The following is an 18,743-nucleotide window of genomic DNA, read 5'->3' on the forward strand; positions in this document are numbered from 1 at the left end:
AGGAGAAGGTAAGGGAACAAAAGTATTCTTTGTTCCTTGTAATTTCCCCAATTCTTTCAAACTTCCCCCAGATAACAGTCTGTGGCTATCTTTTCATTGTTCATAAAGAGACCCAATCTTGTATTCATACTTAAGTATACAAACTTATAATTTGTATTTTGACATTTATAGGACAAAAAAGAATTAAAACTATGTGTGTCCTCTACAAAGAGATGACCAGAGTTCTCCATTTAGTTTAGGTCTGCATAAAGTTGTAGGTTATAAAGACTTATAGGAAGTTTTTTTTTTTTAGTACATGTAATTTAAGGAATCTATAAATCTTAACTCAGTGATTTACCCTAGTCATTTTTGTAGAAATAAACTTTTTATGGAAAATATTAACTATACACTTGAGTACTGAGAAAAAATTTTTTCCAATAAATGATAGCTATTGTTATTCCTTGATAATATAGCATTTTAAAAATTTATTTGCTGTATGTCTATTAGAAATCCATCTGTAATTCTAATAATAAATTCTCCATGTTTGGTAACTATACTTTTTTTAAAAAAAACTTTTTTAGTTGTAAGTGGACACAATACTTTTGTTTTATTTATTCATTTATTTATTTTTATGTGGTGCTCACATGTGCTAGGCAAGTGCTCTATTGATGAACTACAATCCCAGCCCCCTAACTATGTCTCTTAATAAGTTAATAAGAACTTAAAATAGGGTTGATATAGCCTTTCCTTTTGTAATTTACTAACCACATTACTAACCATCTTATCAACCAATAATAACAAGTTAAAATTGACTTTGTCATTTACAAGATGGAAAGAATATTACCTCACTGACATGTGAACTCTTACAGGTGTCGCCCATACAAGCAATCCTGTTAGTCAACAATTTGTTGTAGATGAAAATGCCCTTCCTGTACTTATCCAACTACTAAGAAATCACCCTTCACCTAATATTAAGGTACATATCAAAGTTCAAAACTCTTTTTCTGAAAATTAACATAAAGATCACATTTTAGAATAATTTGTATGTTTATCATAGTTCAGAAGCATAAAAGTTTCACCTTTTTAAAGAAAACCTTTTAAGTTTTAAACAAAAAGGCCACTACAAGCCATAAGAGTAGTAAATTTTTATTAAAATATGATTTCTTCAAATATGACAGGAAAATATTACATTCTTGTTGTTTAAAGAAATGTTTTCCTGAGAATATTCAATTATTTATTCAAAGAACATCCTTTCTATTTGGTGTGGAGAGTGAGGATGAGTGATTTACATGGCAATATATTGTTAATGCTATACCATCAAAGCAGGCCTACCTTCCACTAAGTAGCATTCTAATGAATTACAGAAAGATTATGACAAAAAGAAGGATTTAAAGTGCTCTGGTGTTCTTTATCATCTTCCCTTCTTTATGGTTTTCCCAAGGCTTGACATTACAAAGAACTACTTTGTTGAAGGGTTATTCACTCTTACATTCACTTCTAGTAAAATGTGCTTAAGAAAATAACATTCACATCTCTTCAAATCCTTTTAACAAGGCTTTAGAAATTGACCAGGCAGGAAATTATAACAATAAAACATACATTTTCTTGTCAAAATTTGGTAGGGGCTCTGTTGGAGACAAAGAAATAGACAATATAAGGAGGAAAATATGTAAGTAAACAGCAATCTTTCTTTTAATGGATATATTTGCTAGACAAATTATGTGGCCTCTCTGTCTATGAAGAAGAGGTTATTATAAGAGTTAAGAAAAAAGAAGCATATGCTAGCAAAGTTTCAGGTTTTACTTTTGACTTTCAGAGTATAAGGAAATTCCTTAAGACTGGAAAATTCCATGTAAAAATAACATTTTTATTTTAAAATGTGCATTGACATGAGAAAATAGTTTACTTCAATGGCATCCAGCAATATTTCAGTATGTATTTTTAATGGGTTTTGAACATAAGTACTTTTCAATATTTTTCCTCAAAAATAAGATTCTAGAGGCTGAGGTTATAGCTCGGTGGTAGTAGAGTGCTTGCCTGGCACCACATATAAATAAGCAAAATCAAGGTTCATTGACAACAGCAAAAAAAGATTCTATAATGCATAAATATTTCACAAAAATTCAATAATTATGCTTTTTGAATTCATAACGTTTTCATATAAATGCATAGTGTAGCATTTTAAAATCTATTCTAGTTAATCTCAGTAATATTCAAGGTTTATCCTCCTAATGGGCTTAAAAATAACTCCAAACCTAGAGGAGAAAAAAAGCTATACCTCAGCCTATATCACAAAGCTTTGCTTAAATTAATAGGATATTTCTCTAGAAGTTGTGTCAGAGAATAGTCAGATAATTAAAATCAATGAATTATTCCTTAGCAGATTTTATAATATCATTCCACAATATATCTGATATAAATGTTTGTATAATAAAATATGCCATTTGGTAAAAAATAATTTCTAAAAACCACATATTTAGGTTGAAGTGGCATTTTCCTTAGCATGTATTGTCCTAAGGAATGAAGAGTTGCAGAATGAATTACAACAGAAAGAAGGATTTATGTATTCTGATGTCCTTTATCTTCTTCACTCAACAGATAAGGTATACCTTTACAAAATATTAGAGCTCCTTTGGGAGAAAATAGTTTGTATGCCATACTTTCAAATTATAACCAAATTTTCTTCATGTAAATATTCCAGTGTATTACTAAAGGAATAAAATGTAAAAGAACTCTTTGTAGGTCGTTAGTTTATATGATACAATAATACAGCTCCATATTTTTCATAATTATCATATTTCATCTTTGAAATGCAGCAATTTTAATGCTTGGTGATAAGCCAAAAACTCTCTCTCTTCTGTCCTGAACCAAAGCTTCAATCTAATTTCAACACTTTCAACAGTCATATACTTTTTATCCAATACTTCAAAGTTATACTTTTCAATTTGTGATAAAGAAACAGATTTCCCCAGTAGTGCCCTAGAGTGATGGTTTTAAAAAAAAACTTAATTTTTTGAAATAATTTTAAGTTTTCCAAAAATTTATAAAAGTAGTACAGTGGTGGTATATCCTTCAGTTTTCCCAAATGTCAACCAGAACATTAATACTGATATAATACTATTAACTAATATGCAGACCTTATTTAAATTATGCCACTTTACTCATCAATATGTCTGTTCTGGCATCCAATCCAGGATGGTGTATTACATTTAGTTGTCTCATCTCTTTAGTCTCTACTTTGTGAATCTGAGTCATTCTGTGTCTTTCATGATTTCATGTCTATCCTAATTTTGGTATTTTTGATGAGTCCAGGAAAGTTATTTTACAAATTGTCCCTAAATTTGACTGTATTTGACATTTTTCTCATAATTAAATGGAAGTTGTGCATTTTAGCAATATCACAGAAGGGATGTAGAAGTTCACTCCCTTCCCAGTGCATCCAATCAAAAGGTGAATCACGTTAGTCTTACTACTGGTAATGCTTAACATCAATTACTTAAAGTGTTCTCTGCCACATTTCCCCACTATAAAGTTACATTATCCCCTTTGTAATTAACAAGCATCTTAAGGTGAGACTTGAGATTATTCAAATATTCTGTTTTGCATCATGCTTTTGCTCACCAATTTTAGCATCCATTGATGCAAATATATATATATATATATATATATATATATATATGATTCTCTAAGCCCCAGTTCCCTTCTACTCTGTTCCTTCTTAATGTTTCTCTTCTTTATTCTCTCCTTCATACAGACCCTTTCCCTTTGTGCTACCACTTATGTCACTCTCCAGCATTCTTCCTTCCCTCCCAGATGTTACCACTTGTTTCACCCATGTTTCTCTAATAATAGATACATCTTTGTGCACCAGTTGTAAAATGAAAGGACTCTTAGGGAACTGAGGAACTAAACCAGAGGATTTATTTGGTTATGGTCATACTTTTTAATTCTAAGAATCATTACATATTGAGTTAAAAATTTATAGTCATACTCTGTATTAATTTTGTCTCAAACTACTTGTTCCATAGGGGTATGTTAGTATTCTTAGGGCTATTGAGAAAGTACTGAGCTACTGTGATCCTTAATTAAGTGGGAGACTTATACACACCTATTGTAGAAATTAGGAGGGGATGGAGGAATGCTCAGCAGCTAAATATGCCTCTGAATAAAGAGCTATTTATGGATAATAACAAATTCTGGAAAATCCTAGCCACATCAACTTTGTCTACATGGAAATGCAATAGGTTTTGGGTCTTTCTGGAACATCTACCCTACTTTCAGAGTTTGTGTAAGCACACTGATTCTAAGGGAGAAATTGACTTTCATTGTTTGCCCAGCCTCAGAATGTTAAAATGTATCTTTTGTTTGTTTTGTTTTGCATTTTTGTTTTGTGGTATTGGGGATTGAACCCAGGTCTTTGCACATGCTGAACTATACCCCTGACTCTTTAATATTTCATTTTGAGACAAGGTCTTACTAAGTTGCCCAGGCCAGCCTTAGAACTTGTGATCCTTTTACCTAATCCTCTAAAGTAGCTAAGGTTATAGGCATGCACCATTGTACCCATCTAATATGAGATTCCTAAAAGGAAATTTTTTTCTTCCTATTCCTCTATGGGATATAGTACAATAGAGTTTACAAATGAATTTTGTTTACACATATACTTATTTAAAGAGACAATGAGAAAATCCAACAATTCATGAAATTCATTGTTATACAAGGGAAGTTTTGATTTATCAACTCTACTTTGAAATCTTGAAATGAAAATAAAATATAAATGTTGCAACAAAAATGTTGAAAAAATTAAAATTTTTGTTTCCTCTTACCATTCATGTGTTCCTGACAACCTAGTTTTCTATTTTGTCTATTTAGTAACATTCTAGGGTAACTCTCTGCTATTTGTTTTCCCCAGTAATGTCAAATTTCACTACCAGTGATAAGAATACAATGTTTTAATGAGTAAGAATTCACAACCTATTCTGTTGAGTAATATGATAAATGAAGTTCATCACTTCTCTTTGCAGGGTATTTGCTTAAGAGCAGGCTATGCATTAACTCTTTTTGCCTTCAACAATCGCTTTCAACAATACTTAATACTGGAAAATGGAATAATGACCATATCAATTTTTGAACCTTTTCTTAAATCAACAATTGAAACTGAGAGGGCAATGGCAGCATTTCAGGTACAAAGTCAGAGGTTAACACTTCAAATTGATGTGTGTCTTTTTAGTGAAGACTAAAACTTTGGGGGTCTAGTAAAATGTTTACTGACTTGTAAAATTTAATACTTTGTGTATCAGCTTCAACTACCTCATATTAACTCTATTATCTGTGAGCGCCTCTTCATTTTTATAGAATTTTACAAGTTAGTTATAGAACACTTGCCTTTGTACCTCATCTGATGCTTAAAAACCAACCCTGTGAGGCTGATAGGTAGGTAGAATTATTTTCATCATTCAATATTATAAGGGAATAAATGAAGAAACATGTTAAGTGTCTAAGACAGTTTTTTTTAACTGTAAATCTTTAGCTGATCACACTGATTTTACAACCCTTTATCAAGCATTTGTATCTGTTATCTTCTTTATCTTTCTGTCTCTTTTCTATCCTATGACTTTTAAGAGAAGTATTTTCTATGAGTCTATAATTAAAGGAGATAAAAGTTGCAAATGTTATAGAAATAACAATTCTGCCTTTTATGGTCTCTGCTATGACCAATAGGGATGAGTGCTCTAACTCCTTCCTGCCACTGCTTGCTTCCCTTCTTTTGGATCCCATCAAATACCCACTTTACCCCCCACCCCCAAGAACTCTCCATCATAAAACCTGAATTAGATAAGCTGAGTAGAAAGTGTCAATGATTCTATGCTTTTCTGTTTTAGATTATTGTATTAGCTAAAGTCATTATAGATGTGGACCACATTACTTTGTCTGCACGAGGTGTTACTATTTTAGTTGATAGTCTGTATTCAGTTCAGCCAACTACTCTTGTTTTGACAGGTAAGAAATGACTAGAACTAATTGTATTCACATAAAATTATTTTCAGATTTTTTTGTAATTTGAGCAATAATAAAACAATAAGCCTGAAACCATTTCATACAGTTTGATGAATGAACTCATGTTAGTCTAAATGGAACTCTAGAATAACTCTACATGGAACAATAGGCATCTATTCTGTACCCTGAATAGGAGAGTAACTCTGAACATAAGACTTTTTGCCTTCCCAATTACTTTTCCAAATCCCTAAATATTTCCCCAGGATTTAAAATAAGAATTCAACTATGAGCTAACAACAATTTGTTTGTTTATTGTGGTGCAGGGATTGAACCAAGGACTTTGTGTAAATTAATCAAGTGTTCTACCACTGAGCTACATACCCAGACCTACAAACTCATTTATAATAGTATGATGAATTTATATTCATGTGCCTCTATCTGGTTACCTATTGACCAGTTAAGCACATTTGTTAACATTTAAGCATTCTCTATATTGCTATGGAACACAGCAAACCAACATGGTCCAAAAGAGTTATTGCCACAATTTTAATTGTGTGACTGTATCTATTCCAATCCTAAATCCAATTTGCACACAACAGGTGATCAATATTTAATTGACCTAATACATCACTCTCAAGGCAACATAAAATAGTGTCAGAATGACAGTCAGTGACTAATAAAATAGAGTACTTTTAAAAACTAAAATGTATCACTGAGAGCAGCAAAGGAAACTCCATTTGCTATGCTATAGAATTGTATTTTTATGAAGTATATTTGCATGGAAGGGAAAAATTAAGCAAATAAAAACTTTCTTATGGAAACTAGCTAGGGAAACATGTTTAAAAGAAATTATTAAATATTTTTTTCATCTAAATAACCTTATTAACTCATTGTTATAGTAATTTTGTGACTGAAAAACAATCACAATTGGGTTAAAATTTTGTTCCACAAACTATTTTGTGCAAGAAATGTCATATTTCTGATGACTTTCAAATATTAATTTCCCTAGTCTGGGGAGAATTGAATCTCAAAAATTACTGAAACTTCTCTGCACTTTGCTACCAAAGTCACTTGCATCTCTAGAGTCATTTTCATAATTGTGGTATCTCAGAAAAAGCAGATATTCTGGCCTTGGGTATAGTGTGAAATAATTGACTGCTCAGTGTCCAAGTTGACAAGATTCCCAGAAGAGGCTCCAAAGGCATAAGACTGGGATTTCCATTGTCAACTGTCCAGTTGTGCCAGGTTCTGTGAGTCCCTCTTAGCTCTTTTTTTTTTTTTTTTTTTGTGGTGCTGGGGATTGAACCCAGGGTCTTGTGTATACGAGGCAAGCACTCTACTAACTGGGCTATATCCTCAACCCGTCTTAGCCATTTTCAAAGTTCCTTCTCCTTCTCCTTTGAAAATTGCAAATCTAAGTTCTCTTAACTTTTAGATTCTCTACCCCCTCCATCTTTTTCCATTTTTTGTTCCCAAGCTTCAAAGACATCTTTTTAACTTTACAGACAGATTATTTTAAGACAGCTTTTGCTTTAGGCTATACAATCCAGCCTTCTCTATCCTGAGGCAATAAACACAGAGAATTCCTTGGCTAATAATGTAGGCCAGAAAAATACATTTCTCAATAAAGTATCTACCCACACAGGTAAAAATACATTTATATTTTAAACATTGCTGGTGGGATTGCAAATTGGTGCAACTACTATGAAAAGCAGTATGGAGATTCCTCAGAAAACTTGGAATGGAACCACCCTTTGACCCAATTATCCCATTCCAGGGTTTATACTCAAAGGACTTAAAATCAGCATACTACAGTGATGCAGCCACATCAATGTTTAGAGCAGCTCAATTCGTAATAGCTAAATTATGGAACCAACCTAGGTGTCCCTCAAGAGATGAATGGATAAAGAAAATGTGGTGTGTGTGTGTGTTTTAATGGAATATTACTCAGCTTTAAAGAAAAATGAAGTTATGGCATTTGCTGGTAAATGGATGGAGTTGGAGAATATCATGCTAATTGAAATAAGCCAATCCAAAACAAAAACAAAAAGAAAGGCTCAAAATTTTCTCTAATATGTGGATACTAATTCACAATAAGGGATGGAGGCACTAGGGAAGAATAGAGTTTCTTTAGATTAAGTAGAGGGGAGTAAAAAAAAGGGAGGGGATATAGGGATAGGATGAATAGTAGATTGAAATAGACTATTTATTACTTTATGTATATATATGACTGCATGAACAATGTGATTCTACAACATGTACAATCAGAAAAATGGGAAATTACACCATATCTATGTATGATATATCAAAGTGCATAAATGCATTCTACTGTAATGTATAATTAAAACAAAAAAATTTAAAAATATAAAACACCAATATGAATGAAATAGTATTAAGTTGGTAGATACACATTTAATTATTGAATCACTTTATTCTTTTCAGTCCCCAAACATTTCTTTTTGTGGTAAGAACTTCAATTATTTTAAACTTCTATAAGAGATATACCACTTGATTTTTAAAATACAATTATACTCTTAAAGCTATTTGAACTGCAAAACTACATTAAATTATCTTATGTTAATTCATTCATTATGCTCATTCTTATTTAAAAGTAACACTCTAAAAACCTCAAAATAAAATATATCTTGAAGCCATGGAAGGAAGAAAACTTCTAATTTCAAAAAACAATCCCCCTTTTAACTATTTAACTATTACTTTTTGTGACAGAAAAATCAAACCATAATTTTAGGTAAATTTATTCCACATTTACTATATGCATGCTTTCCCTCACCATTTCTTTCTTTCTTTTTTTTTTTTTTTTTTGCCTTAAGGAGCATTCCCTCACCATTTCTTAAGATGTCTTATGACTCAAACTTTTTTAATGTTATGTACAAATGTACAAAAGCACAGTTTATCATTTAAATGACACAAGTATTTTTTCTTGTTTAATTTATAGGAAACTTAATTGCTAGCCTGGCTCATTCTAGAGCTGGTATTCCAGAAGCATTTACTACATTAGGAACGATCCATCAACTCTGCTACCATTTGTACTCAGGAAGAGAAGAGGTAAAACAAAACAAATACCACCCCCCAACTAATTATAAAACTAAATAAGCAAAATAAAATAATTTGCTCCTCTCTTTATTCTCCTCAGTTATATAATAAATATAGTTCATGTTACTAACTCAAAATTAGGTGAACTTTCTAGTACTAATTAGTCATATCTACCCTCCACAAAATTATACATTTGTTTTAACTTCAAGACTTAAATAGGATTTTAATTACAAACAGTATAATATAAACAACAATTAAAAATTTAAAAAGAAATACCTGTTCAAATTTGTAATTAAAATGTTTATAGCCGGGTGTGGTGGCACATGCCTGTCATCTGGCTCAGGAGGCTGAGGCAGGAGGATCAAAAGTTCAAAGCCAGCCTCAGCAATGGCAAGGTACTAAGCAACTCAGTGAGACCCTGTCTGTAAATAAAATACAAAATAGGGCTGGGGATATGGCTCAGTAGTTGAGTTCAATCCTCAGTACTCACCCCCCAAAAGTTTATCAAGTATCTCACAAAAAGTGGTTACCTTGTGATCTAAGACATTTCTCTGATTTGGAATGAATGAAAATGGAACCCAAAGGAGTTTTCCTTATCTGCTAAACAGGGTTAGAGGTGAGAAGATGTGAAATAGTCAATGCTGGCTGTAGCAGTGAATTGCCTCTGAGCGTGTGTGCCTACTGTTTTCCCCTAAGATCTAAAGTATTTCTCTAACTTTCAGGTGTATTAGAATCACCTGTGAGCCTGTAATTCCATAGATTGTTAGGCTCTACTTCCCAAATTCTTGATCAAATATATCTGAGATGGGTCCCAAACTTTGCATGTCTAATAAGTTCCCAGCAACTGAAGATGCTGGTCCAAAAACCACACACTGAAAACAGAACAAAAAGGAGTAGAAGATATGTGGGCATTTATATAGAGCAGCTTGATGCCAATGTGAAGACCAATAATGCCAACTTTCTGGTACCCCTAATAGGCCCGTTTTATATTAATTTTATAAAAATTTATAAAATATTTTATGCTACCAACTATTTAATTCCCTACTAACTCCCCAAGAATACATTTTAATTATCATATAAAAACCTAATTATTTCAGAGTCAAGGCAAAGGCTACTTCATTTAAAGTAAGGAAACTACTTCTTTTAGAGCTTGGTGGCCTAATACTTGTGCTTCCTTCTTTGTTCTTGTGAATGTAAAACTGTTTCCCTGAGTGTACATTTTTAGCCTATTTTCCTGGTTTCCAATGACAACCACCTGAGCAGTTTTGAAAAATCTTGAAGTGGAACTCAAAGTTACCCAGGTAAAGCTAACTATAGCACTGAGTTATTTTAAGAACAAAGCCTTTGGCTAATAAAGAATTGTTTCTTATTTATTTAGGTTCGAGCAGCTTGCTCCTGTGCTCTTGGCTACTTAACTTACAATGCAAATGCTTTTCGCATCCTATTAAATGAATGCAGGAATAAACCTAATCAGTTCCTTCGTATAACAAATAATATCAGCAGAGATGCAAGTATTAACCCAGTATTTTTAAAGGAATTTCAAATGAAACAAATGGTGGGACTTCCTTCTTTAAGGTATTGCGTCTATATTTGAAGTTGCAGTAGTAAAACTGATAGATTTTATTAAGTTTATCAACCACAGGGAAATAGCCTCACATGAATATATCCTCTGTATGCTGAAGGATAAACTTCATTCTAAAGGTCCATTGCCAAAGCCTGATTTATTTACTTAGTTATTTATAATAGCACTGGAGATTGAATCCAGGGTCTTGTGCATGGTAGGCAAGTCCTTTACCACTGAGCTATATCCCTCACCCTATTTACTTATTTTTGACAGAGTCTTACTATTTTGCCCAGTCTGAACTGGGCAACTCCTAAACTCAGGGATCTACCTACCTCAGCCTCCTAAGCAGTTGGAATTAGAGATGCAGCTCAAAGCCTGTTTTAATTCCAGCTTAGTATTAGAGTCATGGGTACAGATAAGAATATCACCAGACCCTAGGGACCCTGAGTAGCCAGGAAATTTTACATTTTAGATAAGTTTTTGGGAGACTAGTCAACTCCATGTCTGATCAAAGCCATTTAAGTTTTTTTTTTTTTAGTTGTAGATGGACACAATACCTTTATTTATTTATTTATTCATTTTTTGTGGTGTTGGGGTTTGAACCCAGTGCCTCATGCATGCTAGGCAAGCACTCTACTACTAAGCCACAACCCCAGCCCTCAAAGCCATTTTTGATCAGACTAGAGAGAGATTTGAGAGTTCTGAGCCACGCAAGACTAATACCATGGCCTTAGCTTCAGGCAGATCTTCTGAACTTGGCCAAAGCTAGTTTAAACTCCCAGGTTAGAAATGGGGTGATCAGATCCAGTAGCTAGAGTTATGATAAAGCTTACCAGGCATTTATTCAGAAAATTCTGTCTCAGTGTTGTAGTTTTGTTATGAACTTAAGCCTCTGAAAAAGCATGAGAAAGAATCTCTTTACTATGGGTATGTTTTCTTTTCTGGAGATGTAGTTAATTTTGAGTCTTTTCTACAAGTAGTCATATTCACATACAGGAAATATAACTACTCAATATATAGTATTAACTCTGTGATACAGAGAATAGAATTCAATAGTGTATTATGGTTATATACATCAATTTTAAGTATATAGAAAAATGAGAGAATCATTTTAATTCTTTGAAAAAGTGAACGTCTGCTAGGCATGGTGTTACACAACTGTAATCCCAGAAACTTGGGAGGCTGAGGCAGGAGGATTACAAAATCACAGCCAGCCTCAGCAATTTAGCAAGGCCCTAAGCAACTTAGTCCTGTCGTAAAATAAATAAATAAATAAATAAAAAGGGCTATGAATGTGGCTCAGTGGTTAAACACCCCTGGGTTGGCTCCCTGGCACCAAAAAACAAAACAAAACAAACAAATAAATAATAAAAAACCTGAAAATCCAACACTTATTGCCTCATTTTATATAAGAAACCAGAATATCTAAATTTTAATTGCTATAAATAACAATGTTAAACATTTCCATTGATTCAAAAATTTAATTTAATTTAGGATAAACAGTGTAAGTAGTATTTTCAGTCATTCCCCCAGTTAACCTAAATAACAACTTTGTGGAATAGGAAAAATGCAACCCTTTCTTGGATCTGTTTTCTTCAAAATCCAGTTGCAGTGTCTCTTCTTCCCATTACTTCATGCAGATTAAATGACTCAGTTGTTTGAAGTGTGTAAATTAGTGACAGAATACAAAATACCTACAGATAATATGCATAATTTTATGTATGTTAATTAACATATATGAAAAGAGGCCATTAGTCATTGAACATGATATATGGAATAAATCTTCATATATTTCTTCATGTTTTTCGGGTTACACTAATGTCTTCATTTATTTTATTATCTGATTAAAATTTTTCCCTTTTTAGTCTGGAGAGGAATGGAGGACCATCCATAATTCCTGTCTTTAAAAAAGGTAATTTATTTTTTATTTTATTTCTGAGATATCTTCTAGACCTGGCATATTATAATTCTGTCCATCCCTCCCTAAAAATCTGAAATGCAGAGACAACCAAAAAAAAAAAAAGGTATCTGTAAACTTCTCTTTTGTAATTCTATATACCTAAAATACCTTTTTATTTATAAGCCCATGTTAATCATTTATTTTAAGGACTTCTGTAATATCACTTGCCAGAAATTCCTCTCTTTGTTTTTTTCCACAAGCTAAACATAAAGAAAATTCATTATTTAAACAACATGTATGTATGGTTTAAATAATGATCTTGCCATTGTTCTACTTCATGTACAGTGTATCTGTCTATAAATTTTTAGAGCAGAGACATGTTTCCTATTGATACACTATTTGTTTTGTATATAGTTGGTAGATGACAGTTGAGGGCTTGGGTCTGAGGAAATAAGAGTCTAGATCTTATATTACACACTTCTTCCAATTAGACATTTAACAGGTAATATAAATTACTTAATAGTTTCATGTATATGCTTGTTCATCACTGCTTAGTGTAGGACCAAAGTCAATATTACTTAATATATGTCCTAGTCCGATAGTTGTTATCAAGAATATAATCATTCAGAAGTGAAGATCAGTTTTCTGGAGTCAGAAAAAAAAAGGAGAGAAGAGAATAGGGAGAGATAATGAAGAGAGGAGGAACTTCATTTATTCAGGGAGTATGTGAGGGAGGCTACATATGTGTGGAGGTCTATTTCTGAGTATCATGGCCATACAGAAAAGTATCTCTCTCTCTCTCTCTTTTTTTTTTATAGCTTCTTTAGTCTAAGAGTAATTTACACAAAAGAATAAAGTCAATCTTACTCTTTCTTCATTTTAATTCTGGTTTCTAAACAACAAACTGTACATCTGTACTAGTAATGGTCTGATGAAGTTTTTGCAGTTGTGGTAATGTGAGAAAAAATAAGGACAACAGGGAGTTTCTGATAAAATTAATTTCATTCAATGTGATGTCTGTTATTTTAAGATAAGCCTTTTATACTTTTTTGGTGTTAAAATATCCTTCATAAGATGATATTTTAAGTTGTTGGCACATGTTCCTTTAGTGCCAACATGGCATAATAAAAAGTTGGTGACCACATATTGGTCCCTATAAATTTTTGGTCTCTGAAATTTAAAAGTCTGGAAGCCAGTGATCTGTTCTCTCAGTATGTTTAATTTATGTAAAGAAATAGAACTACTTAGAGGTGGAGTAATGAGACTATACTTAGGGCCCTTAGGCCTAAGAGATATTTAACTGTGGCCTTCTAATTTTTTAGGGAAAGAACACCGAAGAAAAGCAAAACCTAAAATTCAACCAAAAGATTCTTTGACTTTAATACCTCCTGTAACTAACTTCATGGGACTCTTCAAAAAAGCAAAACAGACCACTGTTTCCCATAATGTTTTTTCTTTTTCATCTGCAATTTCATCAGATATCATAAATGTATCAAGACCAAGAATAGCGTGTTTGAACCAACTTGGGAAACATGAACAGAAAGCCAACCCAGAGAATGCAGAAGGCTAATAAAAAAGAAATGAGTATGAAAGGATTCCTGAGAAATTAAAAATTTTTAAAAGTATGATAAAATATACATAGTTATCTTTCCTTTTTTGTTTAAAGAATTTAACCTTTATTTTATGTACTTGTTTATTTTTGTTTATTTGTTTTTATGTGGTGCTGAGGATCAAACCCAGGACCTCACCTGTCCTAGGCAAGTACTCCACCACTGAGCTACAACCCTAACCCCAGCTGGGTAATCTTTTTGAATGGAAGTTCTTGATATTACAAAGATTTTCTTTACCAGTAGATATGGGGTAAGAATTTCTGCAGTAGACTGCCTAAGATTTATCAACTGATATAGGTTGAATTGGTATGCCGAGTTAAAGAGGCCTGACTCAAAGCAGCCCTCATGAAAACACTCATTTTAATACCTTAAGATATTTAATGAAAATAAATTACAAATGTGATGCTTTAAAATGTATCCTTTAAAAATATTTCATTTAAAAGTAAAAACTGATATAATTTCTCATCAAATATACAAGTGTGGTTAAAAAATACAGCAACCAGTGTTGACCATTTTCCATATTTATAGAGAATGCCTTTGTTTTGCAGATATAAAGGATGATTTCTTTTTGGCTTAGAACCAAACAATGCTTTTGCTCAAAAGCACTTTTGAATAGGTGCAGTTTTGATATACATTTGCTACTTCTATTTTACAACTACAGATAGTTGGGCTTCACTGTGTTCTTTAATGTGCCTCCTCCCCTTTATTCCATCCATTTCACTCAATAGCCCCCATACAGTTTAAGGGTCTTGCTATAATCCAGTCTCTTCCTGGGCTGCACTAGGCATTCAAAAAATATATTAATGAGTAGTTATTTTCTATAACATGCCTTAACAACAATGATGGTGATTATGGAAGCTATATGGATTTCAGGCTTTCTTAGACTCCAAAGTCTGTGTTCTTAATTATTACAAACTAAGAAACCTCTTAAATATTTCAAATTCAATTCTAAATTATGTTAACTGATATGAGTTGAAACATTCTGGTAGATGGACTAAAACAGGAAATGCATAGGGCAGAAATGGTATGTTTTAAGCTAGAAAGGATAAATAAATCTAAATGATAAGAAAGTGTTATTTACTAGGTACTGATAAGGATAAGAATTCATATCAATGGAAGTATTATAGAAGCCAGGATCATTTCCAGTAAAAGTCAAAAATAGTTTCTGCTATCCTGACTGAGAAAAAGGGGAAAAGCACTAGGTTGTATGATATGGGTACAGGATTCAATAGAATCACTATATGTCTTCCAAGGTTTTGTTTTCTACCTGTCAACATCTATGCAACCTTTCCCCATAAGAAGTTTTACTTTGATTCTTGCTAATGAAAAAGCCACACTCCTAAGGCTATAACACATTATTATTATTTTATCAGAAGAGCATACATAACAGAAGGAAGTCTTGATGATTAAGTAATATATTTATAAAATTTGATACCCAAAGGGAACTTAATTTGAATCCTGAAATACTACCTGTGGAGACTTTTTTGAAAAGCAAACATCAAATCTTCATTTTAAGTCGTGGTACTTTGATGGCAGCTTCTGCAACTTCTTTTGATATATCTACTCCAAGAGGACATCTGCATCATAATCAAATAAACCGTATTATTTCAAACACTTTCTTGATGTTCCATTGCTAGTTTTGCACACTATTTGCTTTAGAATTCTGCAAAGTAGGGGAACTATTTAATTCATCATATATGGTGATGCTTCTTACAAATACAACAGAATCTTAAGCTAGGATAATGAAGGTCATTTCACTAAGAAATCTAAATTCTGAGATGTTTTTGAAAGAGTTCTGTTGTTCTCCATTACTCTAAATTAGAAAGTTAAAAACAAATGAAATATAAATATAACAAAAGTTGCCTTATAATTTTTAACAAAGCTAAAAAGATAAAAATAGTTTATCACATAAAGTCAAACATGCATTTATTTACATTTTAAATTCCCCAGGTTTCAGAAGTTGTCTTACCCCTTTTCAACCTTCCTTTGCTGCTACTGGCTGGAGAGGTCTTAGCTCCTATGTCTTTTTTGATTTCTGCTCTATAAATAATTTTAGCTTCAGGTTTTAATCCAAGATAAGGCTGTGGCCTGGAAAAAGCCATCATCTCCAGTCTCAACACTGCCACAATAGGGCACAACCAGATCAGTGGACAAAACATATCTGAGGTTTAGTTATTGGCATAAGGGATTCTGACACTGCTAATCCAACTCAGTTTGTTCACCATGAGAATTAATAGTCTATGGTTCATGCAGCATAACTGTCTAGTGATGGACCATAATGCTGACAATATTTGAAACACTGAATGAAAGTCTTCAAATTATAATTGTCAGATTATGAAACACAATTATGCTTTACCATTCTAGATCTAACTTAGATCAGAACTTGAGAGCAAATTTTAAAAACTGTGTTATTACTAGAACTTTGATTTGGGAGAGGAAATAGGCTTGCAGTAAATAGTTATCTTTTGGCTGCTTCCCAGTTACTCTGTTAAGAACATAATCACAACTCCATCTACACCTGAATGCTTTCTGCTTGTTTTGTTTCCCAGCATACCAGTTGGTCCAGAAAGCCTCTAGACATCGCAAAAGTCCAAATTATGGACCTGGTTTCCATTCTGGTCCCAAGTAAGGAAATGCATCATTTCTACACATGTCCAAATTCTAACTCACCTATGATTTACCAAAATTTTTCTAATTTAATTCTGTAGCAAAATAAACTTCTTAAATGTGTTAACCTCAATGAGGTTCATTGAAAAAAAAACTGATATAACTGTCAAGTACCACCAAAATATTAATAAAAACTTTATATATAAAAGCCAAAACCATTCTTTGGTTTGTATAATTTACCTTACATAAATAATATAAACTAGGGCTAGGGATATACCTCAGTTGGTACCGTGCTTGCCTCACATGCACAAGCCCCTGTGTTCAATCCTCAGCACCGCAAAAAAAAAAAAAAAAAAAAAAAAACCATAAACTATACCACATACTTTGGTTCGTAGCGGATGCCTTCTATGTTGTCTAAAATGCCCAAGCCAGCACGTAATCTTTCGATACCATTCCTAAATAAGAACCATTAAAATAAAATTAATAGCCTCAAGATTTAAAGGAAAATTTAGTATGATGAAATGGTTAATTAGTATACTTATGAGTGAAGCTCATATATCCTATGGCTTACCATGCAATCATAATGCCATTATCAGTGCATAGTCTTGGGGGAGGACACAACAAAGTGCATTGTGTTGCATTTGTTACAATTTCCAGAGCTCTCCGTATATACAAGTTACTTGCAACACCTCCAGATACAACCTAAAGGAATTGATAAGACCCAATGAACTCCTATCACATATGAACCAAGTCATTTATTAAAACTGGGGAAATGGCAGCATTACTATAAGGTGAAATGACAAAACTTACTAGTACTGCATTACTTTGAGATAGCAAGTCTCTCTGCTTGCAAAACAGAATAGCACGATGTGTTCTTTTTGCAATGTGGCATGCAGTTGTATGCTGTACTGCAGCAGCAATGTCTGCAGCTGAAGACAGGATTTGCCCCTTCTCAATTCCTGCAGAAATGAGCAGGTATTTTTAGGCTCCATTGAGAAATATTTATTTGTCCAACCTTACTAATTAGAAATATACCTTCCTCTTTCTCCTTTTGCATTATTATTTTATCGATAACATGTTGAAGCCCAGTAAAAGAAAAATCACAATTTTTAGCACGCTGCATGGGTGGATTCATATCAAAATGAAATCTGTTTCCTTGTTTGGCCAAATGTTCTATAGCCTTCCCACCACTCATGGTGGAGCATTCTGGATGTTTGATTAAAGAGAGTCTTCTTGCTACCTATCAAAAACAAAAACATATTTTTAATGAGTTGTAAATTAAATATTTTGAAACCAAAGGTACAAAGGAAATGAATTGAAAAACGTAAAATGCTGAATAAAATATGCTATACGTCTACAAATATGGACTACAGCTGATGTTCAGTAAAGCAAACCACCCAGTTCCTTTAGAAAACCTGATCTGTAGTGGCCTATCATTGCCCTGCTACTTTTGCTCTTATATTGGGTTTAGAAAATGAGTTTGAAGTTGACACCAACTGCTTAATGATGAACTTCAAATAAGAACTTGTCCTTTCTATCATTTCAGCTGTTGGCAGCAGTTTGTTTGTTTTTCACATGGCCATAGACTTTGTAGTATTTTAAAAAGGAAAAGAAAAATCTGTGGTTTCAGGAATTGGGCAATTTAATCATAGAAATTTGTGCATCTTGATGTCCTTAGGTTAATCTTTATGTATTTTGCATTTTGTGGTATATTACAGTTTACAAAGCACTTTTCATATACAGTATTTGGATAAATATAAAATTTCAGCTGCAAATTATTTGAGCCTTTATGTATTGGATGTAAAACCATTTTATTAGGAATGGGTAAGAAAGAATTACAAAATTATTTACTACTTTTTTTTCTTACTATACATAATTTTTTCAGTCTATTTAAGATATTGAGAAATACTTAAGTGAATGGTAGTAGCATATCTATTGCTATTTAATTGAAACAGCATGGAGGGGGCTGGGTGGAGGGTGCTGGGGATGTATCTGTGATAAAGCACCTAGCTTGCATGAGGTGCTGGGTTTA

At 32.8% G+C, this 18,743-nt stretch overlaps 2 protein-coding genes across 2 annotated transcripts in view; one reads left to right on the plus strand and one right to left on the minus strand.

The window, feature by feature from the left end:
* The window catches only part of Ankar (ankyrin and armadillo repeat containing), a 73,909-nt gene extending 59,470 nt beyond the window's left edge, over nt 1-14,439 (plus strand). Inside the window, exons 17-24 of the mRNA XM_021725761.3 lie at nt 849-955; nt 2,460-2,582; nt 5,004-5,162; nt 5,862-5,979; nt 8,933-9,042; nt 10,409-10,605; nt 12,460-12,506; nt 13,817-14,439. Coding sequence (XP_021581436.1) covers nt 849-955; nt 2,460-2,582; nt 5,004-5,162; nt 5,862-5,979; nt 8,933-9,042; nt 10,409-10,605; nt 12,460-12,506; nt 13,817-14,064 — 1,109 coding nt within the window. The 3' untranslated portion in view covers nt 14,065-14,439. The remainder of the gene's footprint in view (nt 1-848; nt 956-2,459; nt 2,583-5,003; nt 5,163-5,861; nt 5,980-8,932; nt 9,043-10,408; nt 10,606-12,459; nt 12,507-13,816) is intronic.
* The window catches only part of Osgepl1 (O-sialoglycoprotein endopeptidase like 1), a 30,630-nt gene that overhangs the window by 6,861 nt on the left and 5,026 nt on the right, over nt 1-18,743 (minus strand). The window contains exons 5-9 of the mRNA XM_078017722.1: nt 17,747-17,951; nt 17,522-17,670; nt 17,283-17,413; nt 17,095-17,166; nt 15,575-15,681 (exon numbers count right to left, since the gene is read on the minus strand). Coding sequence (XP_077873848.1) covers nt 15,603-15,681; nt 17,095-17,166; nt 17,283-17,413; nt 17,522-17,670; nt 17,747-17,951 — 636 coding nt within the window. The 3' untranslated portion in view covers nt 15,575-15,602. The remainder of the gene's footprint in view (nt 1-15,574; nt 15,682-17,094; nt 17,167-17,282; nt 17,414-17,521; nt 17,671-17,746; nt 17,952-18,743) is intronic.

Source organism: Ictidomys tridecemlineatus, chromosome 7, assembly GCF_052094955.1.
Source record: "Ictidomys tridecemlineatus isolate mIctTri1 chromosome 7, mIctTri1.hap1, whole genome shotgun sequence".
Lineage (NCBI taxonomy): Eukaryota > Metazoa > Chordata > Mammalia > Rodentia > Sciuridae > Ictidomys > Ictidomys tridecemlineatus.